We start from the raw sequence: 17,277 nt of genomic DNA, 5'->3' as shown, positions 1-17,277 counted from the left end.
TTAACAAAGTTTTGTCCCTAATTGTTGTCATTAACATACCTATTTCTAAGTAAGGACTTTTAGCTCAAGTTGTTAAAAACATTAATCCCTGCATCCGAGATCCGAAGTTCTATATTCCTTTTCCCCAATATCGTTTGTACCTTCACTTTGTCTAAATCATTCATCATATTATTCATATATTAAAACAATTGTCCCACTTGCCATTAGAATTTCTGGGAAAAAGAAACACAGCTTCATCTTCATGACATACATGTCAGTGAACAGTACGAGAAAGATTGTAGTCACAAGATCGAAATGGTCAATGGTGGTTTTCTTTTTTGAAGTTAAATGTAGGATTAAAAAAGTTAATCAACATCTAGTTTTAAATTAATTAGTGATCAGAATTACATGAAAGTCTACGAATTTCGAGAGATAGCTGAGGTTCACACTTGTGCCGACTTAGTTGAAAATTGTTGGTCTAAACTAGGTGGGGGGTTTGTGTGAGTTTGACAGCTCTTCAGAATTTGTATTGGCTCAGGTCAGCATCAATCAGACAAGGAATTGAATTCCAAGTTGAAGCATGTTTATGGTCTTCTTTAGTGATGGATACCATGCAAAGATGGTAGGTTTTAGAGACGAAATGTTTGAATGGCAGGTGGTGAATTACTGTTTAAACAAAGCATAAACACTGAGCTTTAAGCATGTTTTGCTCCTGTCTTTACTGGTTAATTACTTGGGTAGCACTAACTTTAGGAACTTTGTTTGGTTCAAAAAGAGCTTTTTGTTTTTGGTAAATTATAACTGAGAAGGTTACAGAATCCAAAATGAACAGTTTTGATTCTCTATCTGAAGTTTTCAATTCACACACATACCTACTTTTTACCCTTTAATTTATAATAAAGAATGAAAAGCATCCCTTTTTCTTGGGCTACTTTAATTATGCAGGTTTCCTTAGTTGTATTGCCTTTGAAATGCCATGCAATTTCAGTGCTTCACAGACATGAACCAGCTTAAAAATTGTTACCAAAAGCACAAGGGCAGCCCCACAGCCACATGTTCATGTCAGCTGGAAAGAAATTTGATCCTCCTCAGCCACTAGGGGCCATGCCTTTCCTAATAAACCAGAAAAGGCTTTACTGATTTTGTCATCATCTTCATCACTGCAGAAGCAGCCAAACTAGGTGATAAGTGCGGTTCCTGATATGTTCAACACAAAAAACAACACACTGTTTTCTTTAGGCACCCCAACCCATGAATTTCAATCCCTTGAATCAAAAAATTCATGCCCTCTGTGGCAGTCAGTTTTCTCTGCAAACCACAGGGCAGCACTGGGTTTTACCTTTTCATTATTATTATTTTTTTATACAATCTATTCTACTCTAATTTAATCTAAATTATAAAAAGAAGAATTCAAGGTATAGAGCGAAGAGCACATCTGCTCTAACCAACTTAGTTATATCTACCCATTTTCACTAATCTTAATTAAGGTGTTAGGGTGCCTTCATTAAAGAATCTTTAGGGTTCTCACACTCAAAGTAGTGAATTTTTTTAGGTTACAAGAGAGACTCTAAATTAAAAGGAAGGGAGTTTTTTCACAAATACTATCATGGTGCCATAGGAATTCGAACATTAGACCACTAGTCTACAAGTTAAGGCCCCTTTTTACTAGGTTAGACCTGATGAGCCCCCCATTCACTAATCTTAATTAAGGTCCCTTTTGGTTCACGGAACAGATTTGAGGGGAAATAATTTCCAATGTAATTTCTCAAGAAATAAGAAATTGAAGATTAATTTCCCACATTTGGTAATGTTGGGAAAGTAACTGAGAGATATCACTTTATTTCATTTTTCATATTTATTTTGAGTAGGAATGGAAAACAAAGTTTATATAATTTCCCAATTATATCCATATTAAATTAAATTAAAAAAAGAATGTATTTAATGATATATTATAATTCTAAATTGTAATGCATTTAATGATATATTGTAACTCTAAATTGTTGATGGGGACAAAATGATCATGAAAAATATGCATTTAATGTTAGCTCATTTTTTCAAACTTTCGCATGATGAGAGAAAATAAAATCCAAGTTGGGAGAAGAGCTTCACTTTTTCCCCTACTTTCTTATGTGCCAAGCAACTATTTCTCAGGTCTTGACTTACCAAACATGAGAAAACAATTAATTCCCCAATTTCAAGCCTCCTTTCTCATGAACTAAACAAGACCTAGGGGTGCTCAAACCCAATGTCCTGAATCTTAGAATAAATAACCCAAAAAAAAAAGTACTGATTTTCCCACTCTCTTTTTATCTACTTACACTCCATTTTTTTTAAATTGTATGTTCTCACTCCTCTTTTGTTTATTTAAACTCCCTTTTATCTTATAGTAAAAAAAATATTAAAAAACAAAAGAGAATGTAAGTGACTAAAAGGGGAGTGGGAAAATCATCCCCAAAAAAAGAAAACTTATCATCTTGCAAATCACAGTCGTTTTCAGCATTCTCATTCCGAATCCAGAAATCCACCACCACCACGCATTACACCACTAACAAACACACACTGTAAAGTGTAAACAAACAAAATTCACTCATTCTCGCTCTCTCTATCTATCTCTCTCTATGAAACATAAACAAATGGACGGTCTACTCGTAATCTAATATTTTTCCTTGTTTGATGATATCCCTGTCATCTCATCAACACCCGCAAACCCATGTCAATAATAATAACTCTTTTGATTACCAACATATTCGTTGTCTACATTCTCCTCTTTCTCAAATCACAGATGTGTGTATGTGTGTGTGTCTAGATTCTACAAAACAAAACATGCACAAGTTTTTTCATATAAATAATAATCGAGGCATATCATTATTTCACAATCTGAAATTGAAAACTAATAATAAACACACACACAAACCTTTCCCTTTTCTTATTCACCAAAAAACTACCCTCCGTCACCAATACTCTCTTTTACGTCCTCCTTCCTTCCTTCCTTCTCCATCTCGCTTTCTCACACGACTGTATAAACAACTTTACAAGATGGGCATGGATATGCATAGTTAAAAAGAAGAAGCAAAATAAAGAAAGACTCTCTCTTTTCTCGACTTCTACACGTTAAAGCCCAAAGCTTTATCGTCGCCATTAGCGTTTTTCTATCAATTTTTAGTGTGAGCTTTGTTTGCTCTGGTGTTTAATCTGCGTTTTGAGAGGCAGAGCTTGTTGGGCAACCTCCTTCACAGGCTTGCCTCAGCAAAACCTCCATCGGCTTACATCATTAAAATCAATTTTCAGGTCTGTTTTAATTTTTTTTGGTTATTTTTCCATTGGAAGTTTTGATTTTTCGTCATCGTCTTTGTCCCGTTGTGTTCCCTCTAGATAACAAAAGAAAATAGAGAGCGAAGAAAGAGAAAGAGAATCGTCTACTCTCTCTTCACCTCTCTTCGTTTTCCGTGTTGATAAACAAATCTGTTTGTTTCCATGTGCAATGTGTCTGCAGAGCTTTTATCTACAAATACATATTTGGTTACATCTCAAAACCCAGATGGTGAAATGCCCTTCTCTGTCAAACGATTCGATCTCTCTCGCTTAGCTCACCATCGACTTACTCTCTTCAATCGACTCCTTCACAAGTTCCGCTATATTCAATAATGGGTCTCACTCTTTTGCTCAATGGAACCTTTGCTTCATCACCAGCTCAGCAATCATCGATTACCTTTTTGGGAGCTTTGCAAGGTCTGCCCGTTTTGGAACTCTCTTCAATTTTCATCAATTTGGTACTCTTTCTTGCCTTCCTCTTCATCATCTCAGCCAGGCGAATATTTGTTTGTCTGGGTCGGATTAGAATCCTTAAAGACGATTTGGCCTCGAATGCGAGCTCAATTCGGCATAATAGTGTTGTTGATGCTGAAACTCGTGAGGTTAGAGTTGGTACAGACTTCAAATTTTCGGTCTTTTGTTGCTTCTATGTGTTGTTTGTACAAGTTGTGTTGTTGGGTTTTGATGGGGTTGGTCTGATAAGAGCAACTTCTAATGGGAAGGTTGTGGATTGGTCTGTGCTTTGCTTGCCAGCTGCACAAGGCTTAGGTTGGTTTGTGCTGAGTTTTGCAGCTCTGCATTGTAAATTCAAGGTGTCTGAGAAATTCCCACTGTTGTTGAGGGTCTGGTGGTCTGTGTCATTTCTGATTTGTCTGTGCACTTTATATGTTGATGGGAGAGGTTTTGCAATAGAAGGCTCAAAACACCTCCGTTCTCATGTTGTGGCAAATCTCGCCGTGACACCAGCCCTAGCCTTTCTTTGTTTTGTTGCATTTAGGGGTGTTACTGGTATTCATGTTTCTGGACACTCTGATCTTCAAGAGCCATTGCTTCTTGAAGAAGAAGCAGGGTGTCTTAAAGTTACCCCTTATCATGAAGCTGGGCTTTTTAGCTTGGCCACACTTTCTTGGTTAAACCCACTTCTTTCAACTGGGGCAAAGAGACCGCTTGAGATCAAGGACATTCCTCTTCTTGCACCACAAGATCGAGCCAAGACCAATTATAAGATCTTGAATTCAAATTGGGAGAAGTTGAAGGCTGAAAATCCTTCAAAACAGCCTTCTTTAGCCTGGGCAATTCTCAAGTCATTTTGGAAGGAGGCAGCTTGTAATGCCATATTTGCTGGCTTGAATACTCTTGTTTCATATGTTGGTCCGTTTATGATTAGCTATTTTGTCGATTATTTAGGGGGGATAGAGACTTTCCCCCATGAAGGGTATATCCTTGCTGGGACATTCTTTGCAGCCAAGCTTGTTGAGACCTTAACGACTCGGCAGTGGTATCTCGGGGTAGACATCTTGGGTATGCATGTAAGATCAGCTCTAACGGCAATGGTATACCGAAAAGGACTCAGGCTTTCCAGCACGGCCAAGCAAAGTCACACTAGTGGAGAGATTGTTAATTACATGGCTGTTGATGTGCAAAGGATAGGGGACTACTCCTGGTATCTCCATGACATGTGGATGCTTCCTATGCAAATCATTCTTGCCCTTGCAATTTTGTACAAGAATGTTGGAATTGCTTCTGTTGCGACGTTGATTGCCACCATTATCTCCATTGTTCTTACTGTTCCTGTGGCAAAGATACAAGAAGATTATCAAGACAAATTGATGACTGCGAAGGATGAAAGAATGAGGAAGACTTCCGAGTGTCTACGAAACATGAGGATTCTCAAGTTGCAAGCTTGGGAGGACAGGTACCGTTTGATGTTAGAAGAGATGCGTGGTGTGGAGTTCAAGTGGCTACGCAAAGCCCTCTACTCTCAGGCGTTTATTACATTCATGTTCTGGAGCTCTCCTATATTTGTTTCAGCTGTAACTTTTGGTACCTCTATATTTTTGGGTCATCACCTCACTGCAGGTGGTGTTCTTTCTGCTCTAGCCACTTTCAGGATACTCCAAGAACCACTCAGGAATTTCCCTGATCTTGTATCAATGATGGCTCAGACAAAAGTTTCCCTTGATCGAATTTCTGGATTCCTGCAGGAGGAAGAGTTGCAGGAGGATGCAACAATTGTCCTGCCAAGAGGCATCACAAAAACGTCAGTAGAAATTAAAGATGGTGCGTTTTCCTGGGACCCTTCCTCTCCCAGGCCAACATTATCAGGAATACAAATGAAAGTGGAAAGAGGGATGCGTGTGGCTGTTTGTGGAATGGTTGGTTCTGGAAAATCAAGTTTTCTCTCTTGCATCCTTGGTGAGATCCCAAAAATCTCCGGTGAAGTAAGTTTGTATTTTTGAATTTCTTATTCTGTTTTGCAACTCATGTTTTCATTCCTGGCGGGTTCATGAAGTTGTTTTTCTTAGGCTGACTATTAATAATTCCCAATGAATGCTTCTTACCATATCATTTCAGGTAAAGTTATGCGGTACTGCTGCTTATGTTCCTCAATCGGCGTGGATACAATCTGGAAATATTGAAGAAAATATTCTTTTTGGCAGCCCGATGGATAAACCAAAGTACAAGAAGGTTATCCATGCTTGTTCACTGAAAAAAGATTTGGAACTATTTTCACATGGAGATCAGACCATAATTGGTGATAGGGGTATAAATCTGAGTGGTGGCCAGAAGCAACGTGTGCAGCTTGCAAGGGCACTCTATCAAGATGCTGACATTTATTTACTTGATGACCCCTTTAGTGCAGTTGATGCACACACTGGGTCAGAGTTGTTTAAGGTTAAACTTGCTAATTGTATCATTGATATCACATTTCAATTGACTTGAATATGGCTAAATATATATTATGGGGGAATTGCAGGAATACATATTGACAGCATTAGAAGATAAAACTGTGATTTTCGTGACCCATCAAGTTGAATTTCTGCCGGCTGCTGATTTAATACTGGTATAGTCTTCAAACTTTTAATATATTGTTTCTGCAATGAAAGGTCCACATTGGCATCAATAGTCTGTTGCTTATTTTGATAAGTTAGCCAGTTAGCATATTTTGGCATTATTTTGAAGGCCTGTCCTACATTAGCGGTTGTAACATCACTGGTTGGCTTGGTATATTTATACTTGTGTTGTTTCTGTTAATTTATTGCAAAACTTTTGAAGTTTTATTTTTCCTTTTGTTTTCCATGCTTTCCCCTTCCATTTTCATTTATTCTCAGTTTAGTTTCCTATGTCTGATTTTATATAATCTACTTTATGTGTTTTTGAGAGTGTTCTGTAACCTTCATTTTCCATCTCTGAAGGTTCTTAAAGGAGGGCGCATCATACAGGCAGGAAAATATGATGATCTTTTACAGGCAGGAACTGATTTTAAATCACTAGTCTCAGCTCACCACGAAGCAATTGAAGCTATGGATATTCCTAATTACTCATCAGGAGATTCAGATCTAAGCTTGTGTGCAGATGGCTCTATTGAACTCCGAAAAAATCGTGATACACCTAGCAGTAGTGTTGACTGTTTGGCAAAGGAAGTGCACGAAGGTGCCTCAGCTTCAGAGCAGAAAGCAATTAAAGAGAAAAAGAAAGCAAAGCGTTCAAGAAAAAAGCAGCTTGTCCAGGAAGAGGAAAGGGTAAGAGGAAGAGTCAGCATGAAGGTTTACTTGTCGTATATGGCTGCAGCATATAAAGGATGGCTGATTCCACCCATAATCATTGCACAAGCAATATTTCAGTTCCTTCAAATTGCTAGTAGTTGGTGGATGGCTTGGGCAAATCCCCAAACAGAAGGAGACCAACCGAAAGTGAGTTCGATGGTCCTTCTTGTTGTTTACATGGCCCTTGCATTTGGGAGCTCTTGGTTTATATTTGTTAGAGCTATTTTGGTAGCTACATTTGGTCTAGCAGCTGCACAGAAGTTGTTTGTGAAGATGCTTAGAAGTGTGTTCCGGGCACCAATGTCTTTCTTTGACTCTACTCCTGCTGGACGGATCTTGAATCGCGTAAGTCTCTTGTTTTTGCTGGAATTTATGTGACTTTCTGTTTGTGAAAACACGTGTTACACAAACTCCTTTCATTTGCATATATAATTTTTGAATCGTTTACAATCTATAGGTATCAATTGATCAAAGTGTGGTGGATCTTGATATTCCTTTTAGACTTGGTGGGTTCGCTTCAACAACAATACAACTTATTGGTATTGTTGGTGTGATGACGACAGTTACCTGGCAAGTTTTGCTTCTTGTTATTCCTATGGCCATTGCTTGTTTGTGGATGCAGGTAATTAAATTTGTTGCCCTGATATTGTTGTGTTAAGTACTCTTTGGTATTTAGAAATGAAGGAGAAAAAAAAAAGGGGTATTGCTCACTGTTAGTATCATATTCAATTTCTAGCATTTCCTCTAAATGGTAGATAAATCAGATTTTAGAACTTTAATGACATAAGGTCTCAAAAAATACTTTGCATCTCTTCTTCAAATAATTGGGGGTAATACAATTACTTTTACAATTTTATTTCTGAATATATAAGATTCAGAAACTATGAATTCGCTGAGTCCTAATGCACCATCATTGTCTGGAGCCTGCAGTGATTGCTACAGAGAAAAGCATTTAAATCTTTTGGATCAATTCCTTAACTTTGAGTAGCCTTATTCTTTTGTCTTTTTGTCATGTTGCGTGTATGAATCTTCGAGCTAATTACTTAATGTTATGAAAACTAATTCAAAGGGTCTAAGATCTTTTTCCTGTTCCCCTTTCTGCTGAAAGTTATTAAATATTGCACCTGAATGTAAGCATTCTGTGATGCAGAAATACTACATGGCTTCATCAAGAGAACTGGTCCGAATTGTTAGCATCCAGAAGTCTCCAATTATCCATCTTTTTGGTGAGTCAATTGCTGGAGCTGCCACGATAAGAGGATTTGGACAAGAAAAAAGGTTCATGAAGAGGAATCTTTATCTTCTTGATTGTTTTGCTCGTCCATTCTTCTGCAGTATTGCAGCTATTGAATGGCTCTGTCTGCGCATGGAACTACTCTCAACCTTTGTATTCGCTTTCTGCATGATTTTACTTGTGAGCTTTCCTCATGGAAGTATCGATCCAAGTAAGTTTATGTCTTATATTCCTAAAGTTATCTATATGTTATCATGAGAATTGAGTTCTGTAAAACATGAGGTGAATATGAATCACAGAATGGGCATTTCAAAGTGTGCACCCACAGGAAAAAAATCTTTGAACTTCTCCTGGGAGTATCTACGACATCGTATCTCTTTCATGCTGACATTTTCCTTGTGACATGACTACACTATAATTTTAACCTGATTGAGTCTCTGAGATCATAATTTTCAACCATCATATCTTATAAACACATTGTTTACATTTTAATTTGTTGTAGTTTTCATTCAGTAGCGCACTTCGATGTGCTTTGTAGAGCAAAAGAAATCCCCTTTCTGCTAGCTTTAGAATACTGAATAGGTTTGAAAACTGGATTGGTATTGACATAGTTTAAAACTCAAGTCTCAAATGATTGGATGACTTGATGGGAAGATGATAGAGTAGAGTTTACAGATTATGACAAAATGCCATATCTAATGATAATTGGTTCTTTCATGAAGGCATGGCAGGCCTTGCTGTGACATATGGCCTGAATTTGAATGCACGCCTATCACGGTGGATACTTAGCTTTTGCAAGCTTGAAAACAAGATTATTTCTATTGAAAGGATTTATCAGTACAGTCAAATCCCAAGTGAAGCTCCACCTGTTATTGAGGATTCTCATCCTCCATGTACATGGCCAGAGAATGGAACAATTGAAATGGTTGATTTAAAGGTATGCTGCCTGCAGTTCAATTTCATGTTATCTTTACATGTCCTTGTAATTAATGTCAAGGGTAAGTTTTTTGTTGTGCCTATTCTTTGTTACGGGGATAGGTTTTGTTATGCTTATGCTTAATTTTAGGAATAATGTGTAGTTATGTTGCAATTGGATTGCAAAATGCTAACAGTCCTGCTTCTTTCTTCCTTGTTTCCTTTGAAGGTTCGTTACAAGGAAAATCTTCCTGTGGTCCTTCATGGGGTAACTTGTACTTTTCCTGGTGGAAAGAATATTGGAATTGTTGGGCGTACTGGAAGTGGTAAATCTACTCTGATCCAGGCATTATTTCGACTAATTGAACCAGCAGGGGGGAGGATCCTAATAGACAACGTTGATATTTCAACGATTGGCCTTCATGATCTCCGTAGCCGTCTCAGTATCATACCCCAGGATCCTACCTTATTTGAAGGGACCATTAGGGGCAATCTTGATCCCCTTGAAGAGCATTTGGATCATGAAATTTGGCAGGTTTGACTACTGTCGCATATCCTATCCTTTTCATTTTGGAATCAAACTACATTTTTCGCAATTCATGTAATTTTCTTATTACTTAAGCAGCAGGGGGTTTTCTTTAATATAATTATCAACAAATTTTAGTTCAGAATGTAATACTGGTCCTTGTATTAAGTCTATGTTGATCCTTGAAAAGTATACAGAAAATTAAAGTATTTTTTAGGAATTTGCACACACATGTATTATACACATAGTTCCTAACTAGGGTTGGATTTATTCGGTACAGGCACTTGACAAATCTCAGCTTGGAGATATAATCCGTGAAAAAGAGCAAAAGCTTGATACACCAGGTGCGAGTTAAATCTCTTACCCATCTGACTCTCTAAATAAAGGAAATTAGAATGTCTTGGTTTGTGTGTAGCTACCAATGAGTTGTATTTTTATGTTGAAATTGCAGTGCTGGAAAATGGAGATAATTGGAGTGTGGGGCAGCGACAACTTGTTTCTTTGGGCAGGGCATTGCTTAAGCAAGCAAAAATACTGGTACTTGATGAAGCGACAGCGTCGGTTGATACAGCCACAGACAATCTCATTCAGAAAATTATTCGAACAGAGTTTAAGAACTGCACTGTGTGTACTATTGCACATCGTATCCCAACCGTAATTGACAGTGATCTTGTACTGGTACTCAGTGATGGTACGTACAGTTGCATTTTTTGAAGGGTGGCACACAGAATTCATCAAAAAGTAGAAAAATAGTCTGAAGTCATGATTGAAAAATAAGCTCCTTCTCTTAATCCATAATCTGTATAGGTTAAGAAAATGTAAGAGTTTGCACACGGTTCTTTGCAAGATATTGAATCTTTATGTGCACTAGTGAGGCACTCAACTTCAGTAAGTTATTCATGTATTGCAAGTGCTCATTAACTGGATATTCTGGTGACATGATTCTGCATTTCCTTGAGAAAGTTTATTCTTTGGTGCTTAGGGGGGAGGTTTTAAACACCATATTTGATGTTTTTGCAGGTCGAGTTGCAGAGTTTGATACTCCTACAAGGCTATTAGAAGATAAATCATCCATGTTTCTAAAATTGGTAACAGAATATTCATCAAGGTCTAGTGGCATACCAGATTTTTGATTCCAATGTCATGGCTAAGAACCTTTGATTCAAAGGCAACAGCAAGAGCAGATGATTACAAAATGAGACAGTTGATGCCACCAAGTTTGTAGCGGCTGCTGCTGCATTCGGGAAGTTGAAAGATAATGGGAAGGATAAAGGTGCATGTCATGTTATCATTCCAAAACCCGATTGGAGGAAAATTGTTTCTAATTTACAGTGATTATGGGTTAATTCATCCCCCAAGCCAAATCGGGGAATTCTTTCACGGTCAGTGTACTTAGACAAATAAGTTGGGATGGTGAGAGTCGTAATAAATTACAAGAGGCAGAGATGGGGGGTATATTTGTGTTTAATCATGTTGAATAATGTAGTCTCTAGTTGAAGGAGTAGGCCTATTTATTTAGTTAGGCAATAGGTGCAGCTGGATTAGTCAATGTTTTTGGTCTGAAATGAGTCTATGTTTTATTCCACAGCAGAATGTTTAGACCCTGGTGCTAGAATATCATAATTCCACATTTTGTCCCTGTTTCCTTTGGCACTGAATGGATTTCACTCGAAAATTGAAAACTTGCATATAATTATAAACTCTGTTCTGGTTTATGACACTATGACCATGCTCATGCATGATTCTGTAGAAAATTAAACAATCGGCCGGATAGAAAATATATCAGGTATTTTGCTCATGATCCTTGACCTATAAAATTACTTTCAAACAGGATCAGGATCTCATCATAAATTAATTACGTGTTCAAATTAAAGACTGTTTTAACATGATCACCTCAAATTAAAGACTCTTTTAACATGATCAAGTTGGTGATCATGTTAAGTCGTCAAACTATCATACACTCAGTTCAAACAAAACCCTAATCAACTGTTCACATTTACAGTCTGATAACCTAACATATTAGATTGGTTGACAAGAAAACGGTTTTCACAATCATTACCTCTAGTTTGGCCAAATTTCACTTTGGTCCCTAAACTATACTTTACTCCATTTAATTTCAATTTTGGAAAATTTTCCACTGTAGCTTGCTGACCTAAACTAGAATTTGACTCAAATTACATAAACCAAAAATTGGCCAAACAAATCAAGATTTGTCATCATAAGGGCAATAATGTCCCTTGATTATCTGGAAAAAAAACCTCTTTTCAAACAAGTGGGTCATTTGTAGAGCCCAATTTGTATCCTACAGGCCAAATCATGCTCTCATCTAAATTGGGCCCAAAAACAAAGCTTACAGCATCACAAAGCAATAGCATATGCCCAAATCAGCACCATCTCCATCTTCTTCACCTAGTCCTTGTTCTTTCGCTCAGGTTCTTCTCTCTTGTTCTCTCTGAAAACTGCAGCTGAGCAGCGATGCAGGCCATTTCGAAGCGTGTCGGGCACCAATACCTGACTCCCTCGTCTTCAATCTCGTCGCTCAAGTCAATCTACCCTGTTTCCGATCACTGTAACCCCCCCATTTCCTCTTCATTTCTTAGGGTTTGATTCTCCCTAAGTTCGTGACGTTAATGTTTCAATTTGTCAATTTTGTAGATTATGGAGCTGATCGTCCGAAGTACGGATCTACCCTCGCCACTAAGGGAGTGGGGCACCTTGTGCGCAAGGGCACAGGTGGAAGATCATCTGTTAGGTAACACTCCAATTTATCATTTCTAGTTACGCATTTTTCAGTCTGGAAAAGGTAGAAAATTTAAAGAGTGAAAGGGTTAGATTGTTGTTGCTCCTTCTGTTTTCTGGCAAAATATAGGAAAAGTTCAAACTTTTTGTCAGAAATTGATTTTACTCTATTAGGACAGGATAGTTTTTTATCTCTTACATTTGCATTAGTAACTAAAATTTTCATTGGAAATGGAATGTAACTTCTAAGAATCTAACTACCAGCTCAAGTCTTGTGAGAAAAATGTTTTACGATTGCGCCAGGTGAACATAATGTCCTATTAATGGTTTAACTACACAGATGAGTCAAGCTTCTCATTTCTGAATTAAAAAATTAGTAAAATAAAACCTAGACAACATAGATTTTGAATCTGTTGATGTATTTCTTCCCATTGTGTTTCATATCTAGAAAGTAAACATTATGTTGGTCTCATTGAATAATGTGTTTTAGGTGAAATTATTCACTTTGCGAATTTAGACACTTGAGAGGGATTGGGCTTGCAATTTTACGTTGTCCCATAATTCTGTTGTTTACATTGTTTGGAAAATAATCTGTCTTTTTTCAGTGGCATTGTTGCTGCAGTTTTTGGATCTACAGGGTTCCTTGGTCGTTATCTTGTACAACAACTTGGTGAGCTAACTGTATATAAATGCTTTTAATTGGTGGCATTGTTACCTGCATGCATTTATTTCGATTGTGCTTGTTTTCATTGAGAACATTTCTGGTAGGAGATTGTTGGACTGAAATTGATCTGTGAAAATACGTTTTAAATCTTTTATCCTTAAAAAAGACAGATAGAAAAGTGTTTATAGTATTTTTCATGCATGTGTGTGCTGACTCTTTACTTCACTGCCAGCCAAAATGGGAAGTCAGGTGTTAGTTCCTTTCCGTGGTTCTGAGGATTCCCATCGTCATCTGAAGTTGATGGGAGATTTGGGACAGGTAGGGTAACCTGTGTTGTTCACATAGTTAAACATTCTTTCTCGACCGGCAATGCATTTGTTCTCCATTCTTCAATCTATCATGTTGCTGATCTTCTCACATTTCACATACACAGATAGTACCTATGAAATACAATCCGAGAGATGAAGATTCAATTAAGGCAGTCATGGCGAAAGCTAATGTGGTTATCAATCTCATTGGTATAAATTCTTCAATTGTAATTTTAGATGTTAAAGATATTTAAATCTTTGGAATCAATGAAGGAACACTTTGTAGCTTGGCAGGGAGGGATTATGAGACAAGAAACTTTAGCTTTGAGGAAGTGAATCATTCCATGGCCGAACAACTGGCAACGGTAGGCATCCTGCATTGACATTCACAACATTATTTGTCATTCTTATGCTGCTTCTGATCCTAGTGCCATCTGCTTCTCTTAAAAATTGGTTTCACAAAGCATCAAACTTAACAAAAATGGGAGTAAAAAAAGTGTTTCTAGTCAAAATTATTCTGTCTCAGTGACAATATTTTGTGTGTAATGATCTTCTCTAACAAGCTGCAGTCTGAGATGCTGCTGTAAAGCCTGCATTTGAACTTTTCTTTCAAGATAGTTATAGAAGGGTCTTGTGGGATCTCTCCCCCTCTTTCATTTGGTAGTAATGCATCTACTGTTTTTTTACTTCAATATTTTATTTTTATGCAGATTTCCAAGGAACATGGTGGTATCATGAGATTTATTCAAGTGTCTTGCTTAGGGGCATCTTCCTCATCACCCTCCAGATTTCTGAGGGCTAAAGCTGCTGCAGAGGAAGCAGTATTACGTGAATTGCCAGAGGTAGAATCATTTTCTTTGGTTTCTTGTATGTTGATATGTTTATTTCAGGAGCATAGTGTCTAACACTCACTTTCATGAATAGGCCACTGTTTTGAGACCTGCTGTGTTGATTGGTACGGAGGACCGAATTTTGAATCGCTGGGCCTTTTTTGCAAAGAAATATGGCTTTCTTCCACTTATTGGGGATGGATCTACCAAGTATGTCTTCAATATATCAATTGGAAGTTAGTTAAATTTAAATTTTAAATTAGTGTAAAATAACAACTTTGATCGTGCACTTGCATGCCTTTTTCTAAACCCTCGTTGGATATTTTGCTTGTAATACCTTCCACGCAGAATCCAACCTGTATATGTTGTTGATGTTGCTGGGGCAATCGTGGCAGCCTTGAAAGATGATGGCACCAGCATGGGAAAAGTTTATGAACTTGGTGGGCCTGAGGTCTTTACAGTGCATCAATTGGTAATTACTAATTTCTCATCTGTTTATGTGAATTTGTTGCATCAATGTGGAATTTTCTCTTGCTAAGAACCTAAAAACTGCAGGCAGAGCTAATGTTTGAGACAATACGTGAATGGCCTCACTACATGAAGGTTCCTCTCCCAATTGCAAAGGTAAACATGTAACGATGCAAATGTGTATGGATGCCAAGAGTGAATGATAGCAACTAGTACCAAACCCCAACCCCCAACAAAAAATAGAAAGTGTAATGGTGTGTCTTCAACATTTTCTTTCCATTATCATGTCTTGTGGATATATTTATAACCATGTCAGTGCCTGGTCTCCCAGTCCTAGTTGCATGCCAGATGAGCTAACTGCATGCCTATGTATGCCTTTTCCAATAATGTTTACTTGAACCTCAACTGTTTATGAATTTGAATGTTCCAGGCAATTGCAGCGCCTCGAGAAATATTACTAAATAAAGTTCCATTTCCATTACCTAATCCTGAAATCTTCAACCGAGATCAAATCCTTGCCCAAGCTACAGATACAGTCGTCTCAGAAAATTGTAAGTTCAATAATTTTTAGGATGAGGCGCGTAGTTCCTTCTTCCCCGTGTCTTTTTTTTCCTTTTTTCATCATTTTCTTGTCTATGATTGGTTAGTTTTCTCATTTTCCTTAATTTTGTGGTGGACTTTGTAGCTTTGACTTTCAGTGATCTTGGACTTGTGCCCCATAAGCTGAAGGGTTACCCTGTTGAGTTTCTTATCCAATATCGTAAGGGTGGCCCGAATTATGGTTCTACAGTCAGTGAAAGAGTGTCTCCAGATGCTTGGCCATGAGTCTCTTAGGCTTTTTAAGTCCAGGAGTGCAACCCACTTGGAAACTTTGAATCAGGTTTGAGGTGCAAGACTTCTGTTTCATATATATAATTTTTTTTCTTGTTTCCCTTTTCCCTCACTGGTGGCATTTAGAATAAATGTATTAATAATGTGAAGGTCGACACCCATTCTATTTCAAATTTGCGCCCATTCTGATGATCTACATGGGCTTTTTGGGGTTGCTGATGATTATATTCTTGGTAATCACAGGTTTTCAGAGGAGGTTGCTTCTTTTGAGAAAAAGTAGGAAGCAATAAAAGATATGGAGAGTTATGCTTTTATGATTTTCATATCTGTAACATTTGACTGAATTTCGACCATTTGTAATTTCAAGATATTTGGCATCTTTTTTACTTGTTCATAAGCCCTGAGCCATGAAGGGAATTTGATGTATCTTATTTATCTTTTTGCTTAATATCCTTGTAGTAGTGGGATGGGAAAATGATGGAGTTTTGTTGGCTTTAATTCTACCCTTTATAAATTAAATTGATAGATTCTATTTTCAGCAGTGCAAACCATTCTATATTTTATAGTTTTCTTTGCATCCTGATGATATCAAAGACACTCCATGCATAATAAAACAAGAAAATAATATTATCAGAAAAGGAAAAGAAGAAAAAAAAGCGACGACCAACTTCTGAGATGGAAATGTATTATAATCCAACTTCTTAAGAGTTTCATTTCTGATATTTTTTGGATCTGCAGCACTATTTCTAACTGAGGAAGCAAATACAATTTGCTCCTTAAAATTCTAGTTTGGCTTAAAGTCGTCATTCAACAAGAATATTTGCTTTTCTTGGAAAGTCTTTATGCCAAACTCATAATGCAAGCAAGGAAGCAAGAAGCATGATTTGGAACTGTAGTCTGAAGAAAATCTTGATGGAGCCAAATTGACTCATCAGACGCATTATGGAGCCAAATGCAGGCCATGATGACTTCTTTGAACGCATCAACTTAGAAGGAAAGAACACCGGGGCAGCATTTTTCATATGGCCGGGCTCTGGAGCTGAAACGCACTCCGGTGATTGTTGCTGCATCAACATCTACATAAACAGCAATGTTCAGGGAGCTAACAATTCGTTTCTGGATGGGAGTTGTGTGAAAATGAAGGATCCAGGAGTTCACTTGTTCTTTGGAGACGTGAAGTTGGGTAAATCTTTAAGAAGAAACAAGATGAAGAGAAGGAGAAAGAGAAAGAAAGAGGAAAGCCCATCTGCTTCGAAGCAGCAGCTAGGGTCTTGTCCCATGTTTTTGTATGTATTTTTCCCATTCATCTTGTTCCTTTCATTTTATGTCCATGAAATTGGGATTTGTATGCTAACTTTTTTGTGAAGTGGAACTTATCCAAACATCAACTTAGCCTAAGTAGAAAAGCTATTCTCATTGCAACCAAGTTTTTTCTGAGTTAATAGAGATTAGTCTATCCAAAAAGGAAGACGAGGTTTTTGTTACATATGTATACGAAACTTCTGTTACATGGGTTACCTATCCATGTAAGTGGGTCTCATCTCTTCTCTTTTTAAGAAATTTTCGTAAACGCTATGTGAAGCTCCCATACCATATGTAAGTGAGTATCATTTCTTCCCTTATAATAGTACAAGAAAGTTTCATAAATGTTATGTGAAACTCAAGTGGGATGGGATCACTTATCTATAAATGTAAGTGAGTCTT

General features: G+C 37.4%; 3 protein-coding genes across 4 annotated transcripts; all 3 read left to right on the top strand.

Moving 5' to 3' along the window:
* Positions 1-2,932: 2,932 nt before the first annotated feature.
* Positions 2,933-11,372, top strand: ABCC5 (multidrug resistance-associated protein 5). Its single transcript, XM_008237360.2, has 12 exons — positions 2,933-3,267; positions 3,473-5,732; positions 5,866-6,186; positions 6,269-6,355; positions 6,708-7,403; positions 7,516-7,680; positions 8,209-8,503; positions 9,015-9,229; positions 9,437-9,742; positions 10,014-10,077; positions 10,185-10,424; positions 10,754-11,372. The coding sequence occupies exons 2-12, from the start codon at positions 3,624-3,626 to the stop codon at positions 10,864-10,866; spliced, it is 4,611 nt and encodes a 1,536-aa protein (XP_008235582.2). The 5' UTR covers positions 2,933-3,267; positions 3,473-3,623; the 3' UTR covers positions 10,867-11,372.
* A 745-nt stretch (positions 11,373-12,117) lies between these two features.
* Positions 12,118-16,121, top strand: LOC103334569 (NAD(P)-binding Rossmann-fold superfamily protein). 2 transcript variants are annotated; one of them, XM_089054908.1, is made up of 13 exons: positions 12,118-12,302; positions 12,389-12,485; positions 13,078-13,142; positions 13,369-13,454; positions 13,570-13,654; positions 13,739-13,809; positions 14,155-14,286; positions 14,369-14,484; positions 14,623-14,746; positions 14,830-14,898; positions 15,173-15,293; positions 15,428-15,622; positions 15,817-16,121. In XM_089054908.1, exons 1-12 carry the CDS (start codon positions 12,209-12,211, stop codon positions 15,565-15,567), a joined length of 1,200 nt encoding a protein of 399 aa, XP_088911034.1. In that variant the 5' UTR covers positions 12,118-12,208; the 3' UTR covers positions 15,568-15,622; positions 15,817-16,121. The 2 variants fall into 2 exon arrangements, with proteins under 2 accessions (XP_088911034.1, XP_088911035.1); XM_089054909.1 differs by having other exon boundaries at positions 15,428-15,629.
* A 251-nt stretch (positions 16,122-16,372) lies between these two features.
* On the top strand, positions 16,373-16,999 carry LOC103334402 (uncharacterized). The gene has a single exon (XM_008237361.2). The coding sequence runs from the start codon at positions 16,516-16,518 to the stop codon at positions 16,936-16,938; it is 423 nt and encodes a 140-aa protein (XP_008235583.2). The 5' UTR covers positions 16,373-16,515; the 3' UTR covers positions 16,939-16,999.
* The last annotated feature ends 278 nt before the right edge of the window (positions 17,000-17,277 follow it).

Source organism: Prunus mume, linkage group LG6, assembly GCF_029339155.1.
Source record: "Prunus mume cultivar Tortuosa linkage group LG6, ASM2933915v1, whole genome shotgun sequence".
NCBI classification, from domain to species: Eukaryota; Viridiplantae; Streptophyta; class Magnoliopsida; order Rosales; family Rosaceae; genus Prunus; species Prunus mume.
This window is presented reverse-complemented; position numbering and strand designations above follow the sequence as displayed.

What these genes read in the sequence shown, in the direction of transcription:
- ABCC5 (XM_008237360.2), top strand. Translation starts at nt 3,624, where the DNA reads ATGGGTCTCACTCTTTTGCTCAATGGAACCTTTGCTTCATCACCAGCT. An exon ending in CGGCTGCTGATTTAATACTG is followed by an intron (nt 6,356 to 6,707) that starts GTATAGTCTTCA and finishes CCATCTCTGAAG; the next exon opens with GTTCTTAAAGGAGGGCGCAT. An exon ending in TCATGGAAGTATCGATCCAA is followed by an intron (nt 8,504 to 9,014) that starts GTAAGTTTATGT and finishes TCTTTCATGAAG; the next exon opens with GCATGGCAGGCCTTGCTGTG.
- LOC103334569 (XM_089054908.1), top strand. Translation starts at nt 12,209, where the DNA reads ATGCAGGCCATTTCGAAGCGTGTCGGGCACCAATACCTGACTCCCTCG. An exon ending in TGGCCGAACAACTGGCAACG is followed by an intron (nt 13,810 to 14,154) that starts GTAGGCATCCTG and finishes ATTTTTATGCAG; the next exon opens with ATTTCCAAGGAACATGGTGG. An exon ending in TACAGTCGTCTCAGAAAATT is followed by an intron (nt 15,294 to 15,427) that starts GTAAGTTCAATA and finishes TGGACTTTGTAG; the next exon opens with CTTTGACTTTCAGTGATCTT.
- LOC103334402 (XM_008237361.2), top strand. Translation starts at nt 16,516, where the DNA reads ATGGAGCCAAATGCAGGCCATGATGACTTCTTTGAACGCATCAACTTA.